We start from the raw sequence: 10,853 nt of genomic DNA, 5'->3' as shown, positions 1-10,853 counted from the left end.
GGGGGGGATAGGAATAGAAAGAGAGAGAAACAGTGTATTGGATCGAGAGTTGGGGGGAAACAGGACACTGAGTGTGGGAGGGGATAGGAATAGAGAAAGAGGGAGAATGGGGGGTGCGATAGGATATTGGAGGGAGGAGAGAAGGTACAGGCAGAGGTGAGAAAGATGCAGTGTGAATGCAGTTCCCAGCCTGTCTGTCAGTCCACGGGGAGCACTTAAGAGTCTGACGAGCTCTCTGCATCCTGGTAATCGTGCTGACCTGTATCTGGAATATTTATTGCTTGCTAGCCAGAAAATAGATAAATGAAGGTAATTGCTCTTGATAAACAATTCATTATGTGGCACTTTTAGTACATTGTCTCTAGGTGCATTTCCAAATCTCGATGTTAAAGTTCGAGTACATCTTGATTATTGGTAGTTTTGAAGGAGGAGAATGTGGTGCAGTCAGTGAGGAAATTCTGGACCTTGGCTGAAGGCAAGGCAAAGTGATCAAAAGCTAGTACGGGGCCTGAATTGAAAGAACACTGGAGATTCCCAGTAGTTGTGAGATTAGACAACATTACAAAAATAGAGATGGACTAGGTATGAAGAATCAGAAGAAACCAATAAACTTCATAAATCAAAAGCAGAAATAAGCCATTCAGCCCTTTGAGCCTGCTTTGCCAAGGCTAACCTGACTATAACTGCCAATCCCACCTTAACCCAATGACCTTTTCAACCCCTTGCTTAACAAGAATCAGTATCCACTTCAACCTTGAAAATATTTAAGGACTCTGCTTACATCATCTTTTCAGAGCATTCCAAAGACTCTTCGTCTTCTGAGAGAGAAGATTTCTCCTAAAATCTGTTTTAAATTGGTGACCCCTGATTTTTAAATAATGACCCCTACTTCTAGATTCTCACTTAAAATAAAACATCCTCTCCACATCGACCCTGACAAGGTCCCTTGGGATTATATATGCTTTAATCAATTTACCTCTTACTCTTCTGAACTGCAGAGGATGGAATCCTATCCTGTCCAATCTTGCCTCGTAAGACCCCCCCCATCCCCATTTCCTCATTCCAGGTATTTGTCTAGCAGGTATAAGTGTTTGTCAGCCATGTGCAGGGTTATGACTGAGTGGGACTTGGTGCAGAATTCAAGCAACAAAATTGTGTGCTGACTTAATTTTACAAAGGTTGTGGAGGTCAGCCAGGAGCATATTGGAATTGTCAGGTCTATAGGCAGTAAATGCATCAATGGGGGCTTCAGCGGGATGCAGTGAGGCACATGCAGAGATGGCTGGTGTTGTGAAGGCTTAAGTGGGAGGTCTTGTGGATGGAAAGAATTTGAGTTGGAAGGGCTGTTTCCTGGTCCAGTCGGACAGCAAGGTAGTGATCGGAGTTGAGGTGGTCAACTGTATCAATGCCTTTAGTGGTTGAGAAGGGCGAGGTTGTCTAATTCACCATTGTCAATGATGTGGGATATTACTGGTGACTATGAAGGTTATTTTAGTGGGATAACTAAACCAGATTGGGTGGGTTCAGCCACAGAGCTGCGGGTAAAACAATGGGCAGGGAGTTGAAACATGTTAACATGCTCAAGGACTTGAGTAGAATGGAAGTTTTGGAATAAGGGCAATTGATTACAAAGATGGAACTTGTGAAGAAGGGAAGGAGGTTGTTAGCAGATTTGAATGAGAGGAGGAAAGAGAATTGTGGCAAAATTCAAAATGTCGAGGTGTCCGAGGTGTGTTCTGTAAAACTTGGACAGATCATAAGGAAAGGAAACCGAGAAAGATGCATGTTAGGGACTAATGAAGTCTGAGGTACTGTACAGGGAATTGTTTCAAAGTGCAGATTACAGCAGTGTGCAAGTGGTTTCCGAATTTTAAGCTATGGACCTTTAAAATGGCAAGCATATCATTTTGCATTGTAACAGAGATTAACTTGAAACCATGATTGAGAAATTTGAATTAATCTACAAAATGAAGGATGCAGAATGTACATATTTTCCTATGCAAACATTGCTCATTCCGTGATCATCTTGGATATCCAAGGTCAAAGCTTGAGTCAGAGCGCACCCACTCTTAATTAAGCAGTGCAGAACAGACTCTTATCCAGAGTTGTTTTTAACGACAGTGCAGTCTTGTGTGCCTTTTAAGTTGGCCTGTGTCTCCTTTATTTTGTCGAACTGCAGCTGTTCAGGTGTGCAATACTGCTTTTTACTGCCAAATGATGTATAGTGAAGGGACACAGTAAGGGGAAACTAGTGCCTTCGGTGAGAATTCAGTACAATTGCAATAGCCTCATGAAAAACCTACTTCTGTGGCTTCCCCACAGAGATGTTTCTATACGGTGGGATTGTATTAATATATAAATAAAGTATCCGATGAAGGAGGCAGCAAAAAAGTTTAATGAACTATTATTTTATACAGATGAATAAATAGAAAAGCTTTGAAAAATGCTGTTCAGTATTTAGATATAATTCTCTTGTATATACTTTTGCAGGATCTCGTGAAGAGTCACTTGATGTACGCTGTGAGGGAGGAGGTGGAGGTCCTTAAGGAACAGATCAAAGAACTGGTGGAGAGAAATTCTCAGTTGGAACAGGAAAACAACCTGCTGAAGACTCTGGCTAGCCCTGAGCAGTTAGCACAGTTTCAGGCACAGCTCCAAACAACTGGCTGTTCCCCGCCAGTGTCTCAATCAGGACAATCTACTCAACCCACACCACCAAATGGGGGATCATCAGCTTAAAAGGCCTGGCTGTACAATCCAATGGGCCATCGGGCTTTGCAGAGAAGAGAAATAAACTGTCATATCAATCATCATGTAATATTTCATCACACACCAACAATTCCAAATTGGTTATGGGAACTAGAGTTGTATAAATTCAGAAAGAAACTCTCTTCAGTATTAAGACAGTCGTCTTTGGCTAAAGGAGTTTGCTTTGAGGGTGTGGAATGAAAACCTTGTTCTCTCAAAGAGAGTGGTTATATGCACAGGAGAAGAAAAGCAGCCATGCAGATCTGAGTGCTGGTTACCGATCATTGCTCATGCTGTGAAAATGCATGCAGTTTTCTTTCATTCAGCACACCTGTGTGTGTGCATGCGTGTGTATGTGTGTGTGCACCAATGTAACTGCTTCCCGACAAGGTTGAGGAAGAAGTGGATCAGAGGCAATCAGATACTGACTGGAGAGTCTGAGAGGGCAGTGCCCTCCTTTACACTGCTGTAGACCACTTTGATTTCTAAATGAGTTATGAAGACAAAACGGGAGTATGAAGGCAAAGCTGAACAGTATTTAACTTGAACTGTAGAACTGTCACCTTGGACCTTAAATTGACAAGATTGCTATGTTTACACTGCTTTTCCAAGAGCTGGAGAGGTGTAGATTTTTTTCAAGTTAGATGTGACTCAAAATTTTGGACAATCCATAGGGTTGTTCCTCTAATGTATATTGTGTACGTAGTGTAAGTATTGTGTAATATAGAGCTGTATCTATTAGGTTGTACAGATTGAAAACTTGCTGTTTCACTGATCCAATTGCATTTGGACATTTTTTATGCTGTTGAACAGAAATGGCATTTGTGAACAATTATGCTGTCCTAAGACATAGCAGGGCTGGAAGAATTTTTTTTTTGTAAGTTAATGGTACGTGACTGGTAATTATAGAAAGTAAGTGGTCCACTGGTCCCATTTCTTATGTCTATCAACACTAAGTAGTGGCAGATGCTACACAGTAGTTGCAGTGATAGAAATGGTCTCTCGGTCAGAGGAAGCACTAAGAGATGAGAATCTATGGGCTCCGGTGGAATTGATTCTTTTTGATGCTTCATAGACCTTATCTGTTGGTTCACTGGTCCATTGGTCTGTCAAATCTATACTGTAATGGTCTGGTTAGATTCTTTAGGATCCAGAACCAATGGATTCATCAGCCTAGGTATGTTTGTTGCTTCTAACTGTTGAATACCTTCAACAACATTGTACTCGCCAGTAGTACAGCATTTGTAACACCAACAAAGAGTGTGTTTTGACAATTAAACACTCCAGACCCAAAACCTCTGTTAGAAGCTCTAATTCCTGCTATGGATTTCACATTAACAGTAATAGTGTTGCTTATGTTCTGATGCATGTTCTGAAACAGTTGTAACACATTCAGTTATACTCGATTGCGGCACAACTTCGAAACTTTCAATAAACTCAAGTTGGTAAATAACAAGTATTGATTGAATTGTTATGTGTCTTTACACTTTTTTATATTGCAAACTGTGGCAAGACGTATTTAAATTATTTGAAACAAATTTTTAGTAGCAGGAATATACTTTGGCATTCATCAAAAGCCATGTATCTGAATCTAGACAGTACCTTCTTGGGCACTGACAATCACACTGCTAAATGAGAATTTTTTTTTTCGGTGAAAATGTCACTTTGATTAAAATTGTGCAGGCTGACATATGTCAAATTAAAGGGGGCTAAGTTGCTGTGTGACAGTACAATTGCCACTGATTGTTCTATCACTGTTTTCAGCACTTTGCTGCCACAATGCAGCTATTTGTGGGTGGAGGTAAGGTAATTGTAGTTTTACACTGTCTTTTCACACACTGGCCATTGACGGTTGAGATGGACCTGATAAGATTTGCTCGATTGAATGTATGAAACCACTCATTCAGGTTCTGCGATTTCTTCAGCTTTTGATTTGACAAATTAATGCCTCCCTGCGACCTTACAATGTTTTCAAAATATAGGTTTGGTGCAATTTAACTTGATGCATACTGTCAAAAGTATTTAATTAACATATACCCCCCCCCCCCCCCCCCTTATCTGCAAGTCCCCCTACCCCCACATCCAGTTCTGAAGAAGGGTAATACCTGAAATGTTGACTTCTCCTTCTCCAGATGGCCTGCTGTGTTCTTCCAGCCTCCTGTTTGTCTACCTTGGATTCCAATATCTGCAGGTTTATTTTGTCTCTGACACCAGTGCTGCCACCTTGAAGCTTCAGCTCATGATTGCTCTTAATTGCTGACTGTTAAGCAGCCTATCAGATGCTGGAAGGGCCATACAAACCAGGGCTATTTAAAGGGATCATGGACTGCCTTTCTTATCATAGACTACTTTTAAAATTAGTTTCTGATGGATTTCTGCTGGCTGTTTTTGTGATTGTAAAAGTGTGTACTTTCTGGAGTCCTGTAAAGTTGCTGACCACTGCAGAAAATGGACAGCAGGGAAGAAGGACGTTGTCCTGGCTTCAAACAGTTGCTCCCAGACATGTGCAGTTTTTCTCTAGGAATGCAGTGTGACTGCTGGGAGAATGAACAGGAGATATAGTGCAGCACAAATTGCTGAAAGGGGGTGACGCTTGGCTGTTAGCAGGTGGCTCTATTCATCAGGGTGCAAAGAGGGCAATTCACCTACCTTTACCTCAGCAGGTTCACTGCACCCAGGCTAAACTGGAGCAGTTCATCGACTCTGCTAACAACTTCCACCCCGCCCTCAAATTAACTTGATCTGTCTGAGACACCTCCCTCCCCTTTCTTGACCTCTCAGTTTCCATTTCCAGCGACTGCTTACAGACCGACATTGCACCTCTTTGCACCCTGATGAATAGAGCCACCAAGCTACTGCCGCTTCCCTATCCTGGCACCTCAGCTATCTACTGCTGCACAGGTTTCCGGGGGGATCCTGGAAACTCCTCTGTGCTAAGGTATCTAGAGGCAGGAGTTCAGCTGTGAGAGTTTTTGTACAGCAAGTACAGCCTTCATGAATACTGGGATCCCTCTCTTAAAAAAAAACTCTGAATTTTCCAAGTATTTACAGTGTAGCATGAGATTTAATTTAAAAGCTATTTCAATAGTAATTAACTTGCCAAAATTCTACCATATAAAAACAAAGAAATACAAAAAGGTAACAATGCCCGTTGAACTAGTGTCAATAACTAATAGGGTGCGTGTGTGTGTGTTTGACACCAGCGTGTGGTCTTCAACAGTAAGTAAGGATTCATTCTTAGTTGGGTAGGGCGAACAATGATCATACAATGTCATAAGAGGCTATCCAATAGCCATTGGCCAAAAGGGTTCAGCAGATCGATCGACACACAATAAAAACCTGTCCCCTAAAAATGTGATTTGGAGGAGAGGATTTCTCTCTTGGTGTTCTCATCGTGCGGTTACCAGAGAATAGTCTTCACCAGGCAGATAGAAGAGAGCACAGACTAAGAGGAAGACTAAGGGAAGAGTTCCCTAATGCCTCAGAGAGCAGGAGGCTGCCCTGATGGTCTGTTTGTCCTCTGCTATCAGCGATCCATCTCCAATTAACACGGTATAAACTTTCTTCTGATATGATGCATATCTGATAATTAGATAAACTGCTGCTGAACAAACAAACTTTCAGAAAAGTCACTTGCAAATTGCTGACTGCCTATATTAGATAAGTGTGATCACAAACCCCTAAAAATGACACACTGCATGCTCAGACATTGGGAACTGTCTGTTTGGGCTGCACTTGAAGCTGAGTCATTGCTCACTGGACTCTGTGTCTCATTTGGGTTGATGAGCGTTCCAATGGACACTTAAACCACTTCCATGCTAGAAAGAATGGACTTATTGAGAAAAGCCCTGTGGTGACAGGCTCACTGTGCTCCTTAATATCGGATACAGACTTTGATAATTTGCTGATGCACCAAGCCTTTCTGGAGGCAAATCCATTGTCCTTTTTCTATCCAAAAGTGCAAGATTGCATGTTCTGCAAATCTGAAAAGAGGAACATGCTATTAAAAAAAAAACATGCTGCCTGACTTGCTCAGTAGAGAGAGAAACTGCATTAAACTTTCATTTAATAATGTGAAGGGTGGGTGGTGAAGGATAAAGAACAGAAAGGAAGGAGAGATTAAAAGACAAATGGGATGATGGTGCAAAACAGAAGTGGATGATTTGGCACAAGGAAAGAAACAAAAGAAATTGTGACATAGGAATTAGGAGTGGGAGTAGGCAATACAGCCTTTCGATCCCACTCTGCCATTTACCATGATCATGGCTGATCTCATCCTGGTTTCAACTCCCCTGTCCTGCCTGCTCCTAGGCCCTGCTAATAGCCCTTTATCCTGCATTTCATCAGCAACACATCTTTTTTCTTGAATCGATCGATCGATCAATTGATTGATTCTGTCTCCACCGCAGTCTGGGGCAGTATGTTCCACAGATTCCCAACCCTCTGAGAGAAGTAGTTTCTCCTCCTCTCAGTTTTGAACCTCTCTCTCGACATCTATGACCTCATGTTTGAGACTGTCCTACAAGGGAGAACATCTGTTCAATGTTCACCTTATCCATCCCCCCTCGTGTTTTATCTACCTCAGTCAGACCTCCTCAATTCTTCTAAACTCCAGCAAGTACACGCCCAAGTTATTCAATCACTCTTCGCATGTCAGCCCTTCCATCCCTGGATTCAATCTGGTGAATCTCCTTGGAACTGCCTCCAGTGCTATAACATCCTTAAGTAAGGAGACCAAAACTGGACACGACTTCAGGTGTGGTCTCCCCAATGCTTTATGTAATTGTAACAAAATTTCTTCACTTTTATAATCCAGTCCTTTTGCAATAAATGTTGAGAGAAAGTGTAAATGTGTAAACCCACAACTGCCACCAATAATTGATGTCTAAGATATGCCATGAGCAGAGATTTCACTCTTAAAATTATTCAGTTCAATATTGCCTCCTGAAGGCTGTAAAGTGCCTAATTTGAATGATGGGGTCATGTTTTCTCCAGTTTATATTCAATTTCACTGGAACAGTGTAGGAGGCAGAGGTCAGAGAGAAATAGAGAATTAAAGTAACAGGTAACCAGAAGCTCAGGCTCATACTTGTGACCTGAGGTGAGATGTTCCACTAAGTGGTTACGTAGTTTACAGGAGATTACATGGTACCCAGTAAATCCACTAGACCAGATGGAGAAAAATGACAAGTAAATCTCAATTTCCCCCTGGGAGGAGTGTTTGAGACTTTGGATGTCAAGAAGGTAAAAGGGCAGGTGGTGCATCTCCAGTGCCTGTGTGGGGAAGGTTTCCTGCAGAGGGCAGGAGGTATTGAAGTGATTAGGGAGAGATCCAGCATTTTTCAGAAGGAATGGAGTTTAACCCTGAAGAGTGTGAGGTGATTCATTTTGGAAGGACAAATTTGAAAACTGAATACAGGGTTAACGGAATGATTCTTGGCAGTGTGGAGGAGCGAGGGATCTTGGGGTTCATGTTCACAGTTCCCTGAAAGCTGCCACCCAAGTGGATAGAGTTGTTAAGAAGGCGTATGGTGTGTTAGCTTTCATTAATAGAGGGATTGAATTCAAGAGCCGTGAAGTTATACTCCAGCTATACAAAAGCCTGGTTCGGCCACATCTGGAGTATTGTGTCCAGTTCTGGTTGCCTCATTACAGGAAAGATGTGGAGGCATTGGAAAAGGTGCAGAGGAGATTTACCAGGATGTTGCCTGGAATGGAGGGAAGGTCTTACGAGGAAAGGTTGAGAGAGCTAGGGCTTTTCTCTTTAGAACGACGAAGGATGAGAGGTGACTTGATAGAGAGAACATAGATAGAGTGAATAGCCAGAGATTTTTTCCTAGGGTGGAGGTAGCTATTCCGAGGGGGCATAGTTTTAAAATGAGTGGAGGTAGGTTCTTTACTCGGAGAGTGGTAGGGACGTGGAATGCATTGCCAGAGAGGGTAGTGGAGTCGGCCTCATTAGGGGCATTTAAGCGGCTATTAGATAGGCATATGGATGCTAGTATAACGTAGGGGTGGAGGTTAGATAGACCTTAGGTTTAGGGCAAAAGTTCGGCACAACATTGTGGGCCGAAGGGCCTGTATTGTTCTATGAATGGTCACTTTGGAATGCTGAAAGCGGAGAGAAAGAGGTGTTTGGTAGTTGCATCACATTGAAAGTGCCAGAATTGTCCAAGGATGGGGTACATGTGCTTAGGCCTTCAATGGTGCCAGGACACATTGAGAGAGAGTGGTTAGTAAAACATATGGGATGGGTAGACTTCATTAACAAATTCATTGAGTGTAAAGTGATGCTGGACTTTTCTAAAGCTCTGGTTAGGCCACAACTAGAGTATTGTGCCTAGTTCTGGTCACCCATAGATTGAGGGGTGATTTGATGGAGGTACGCAAGATTATTAATGGCTTGGATACGGAAGAAATAAGGGGGAATAAAAACTGTTCCCACTATCTGGTACAAGGATTAGGAGACATGAATTGAAGGTGTTGGGTGGGGGAGGTATGAGGAGAAAATTCTATATGCAGCAGCTTAGAAATATTAATGATTTTGAGAGGAAATTGAGTCAGGTCTTGAAGGAGATAAACTGGAGGCTGAAGGGACACGGGAGAAGAGGACTGACCGAAGTGTTCCATTTAGAGCCATGGGGAGGCGATGGCCTAGTGGTATTGTCGCTGGACTGTTAATCCAGAGACCCAGCTAATGTTCTGGGGACCAGGGTTTAAATCCCACCATGGCAGAGGAATTTGAATTCAATAAAAATATCTCCTATTAATCTTCTAATGATGACCATGAATCCATTGTCAATTGTTGGGAAAAATCCATCTGGTTCACTAATGTCCTTTAGGGAAGGAAACTGCTATCCTTACTTGGTCTGGCCTACATGTGACTCCAGACCCACAGCAATGTGGTTGACTCTTAACTGGCCTCTGGGCAATAAATGCTGCCTGGCCAGCGACGCCCTCATCCCGTGAATGAATTAAGGGGGGAGAAAAAAAAGTACACTCAATGGACCAAACACCACCTCCTTTTCTGCGAAGATAAAAGGGTCATTTTCATGGCTCTGGGAGAGAAAGGGGAAAGCATCAACAGCAACAATCTGAGAAAGAGAATGGACACAATCAAAGGTCCTACCAGCCACTGTGTGTTGGACAGGGGCTTTGTGGTGGGGATGGTGACTTCTCAGCTGAGGAAATAGGAAGATTGACTATTAATTAATATTCATCATCATTCTCCTCCTCATCACCCCCCTCCCCACCAACAATTGTCGTATAAATTCCATTGTTTCACTAATATCCATTTAGGGAAAGAAATCTGCCATCCTTACTGAGTCTGGTTTACGTGTGTCTCCAGACCCACAGCAATGTGATTGGCTCTCAACTGCCCTCTGAAAGGGCAATGTAAGCCTCTCAGTTGAAGGGCACTTAGGGGTGGATGACAAATGCTGGCCTTATCAGTAAGACCTGTATCCCACAAATTAATTTTACAAAAGACATTAGAAAGAGTAACGATAGATTGGGTGACCATTCATTTTCAGGTATGACCCTGAGTTTGTGCCTACCTGCCAAGTTTTTTTCTGTTCCCTGCCACTGTGCCATCTCTGCTGTCAGCCTCCTACTCTACCCTCTGCAGCTGAACTTCATCCTTCAGCAAGTGGGCACCTGTTGGCTGCAGGCTGGCCTTGTCCAGCATAGGCTCCAGCTCTTAGCCTTGCTTCTAAAATGCACACCGCATCACTATCTGAGCTGAATGTGCGAGCGAGTGGCTGCGTGTCCATTCTTACTGGTGTCTTGTTTTGTCACAGTGTCGCTAAACCACATTCTGTCCTGGGGCTATTCTTGGGCTTCCAAAAGGCATGGTGTGTTGGGGGTGGGAAAGAGGATTTGATCTGAGAATACCATCATCCTGGAGATTGTCAGGGCAGCAATGGCCAATCCAATATGGGGGAAACATTGGCTTTGATCAGCATGGAATTTGTTACCAAGGGGAGACAATGGCCTAGTGGTATTATCACTGAATTGTTAATCCAGAGACCCAGGTAATGTTCTGGGGACCTGGGTTCAAATCCTGCAGATGATGGGATTTGAATTCAATAAAAACATCTGGATTT

General features: G+C 42.8%; 1 protein-coding gene across 1 annotated transcript in view; it reads left to right on the top strand.

Annotated features, from left to right (window-relative positions):
- Positions 1-4,204, top strand: part of tsc22d1 (TSC22 domain family, member 1) — an 81,873-nt gene extending 77,669 nt beyond the window's left edge. Inside the window, exon 3 of the mRNA XM_048602910.1 lies at positions 2,491-4,204. Within this exon, the coding sequence (XP_048458867.1) occupies positions 2,491-2,739 (249 nt within the window). The 3' untranslated portion in view covers positions 2,740-4,204. The remainder of the gene's footprint in view (positions 1-2,490) is intronic.
- Positions 4,205-10,853: the final 6,649 nt, after the last annotated feature.

This window comes from Rhincodon typus, chromosome 11, assembly GCF_021869965.1.
Source record: "Rhincodon typus isolate 14 chromosome 11, sRhiTyp1.1, whole genome shotgun sequence".
Taxonomy (NCBI): Eukaryota; Metazoa; Chordata; class Chondrichthyes; order Orectolobiformes; family Rhincodontidae; genus Rhincodon; species Rhincodon typus.
The sequence above is the reverse complement of the archived record's forward strand: the minus strand, read 5'-3'. Positions and strand labels throughout refer to the sequence as shown.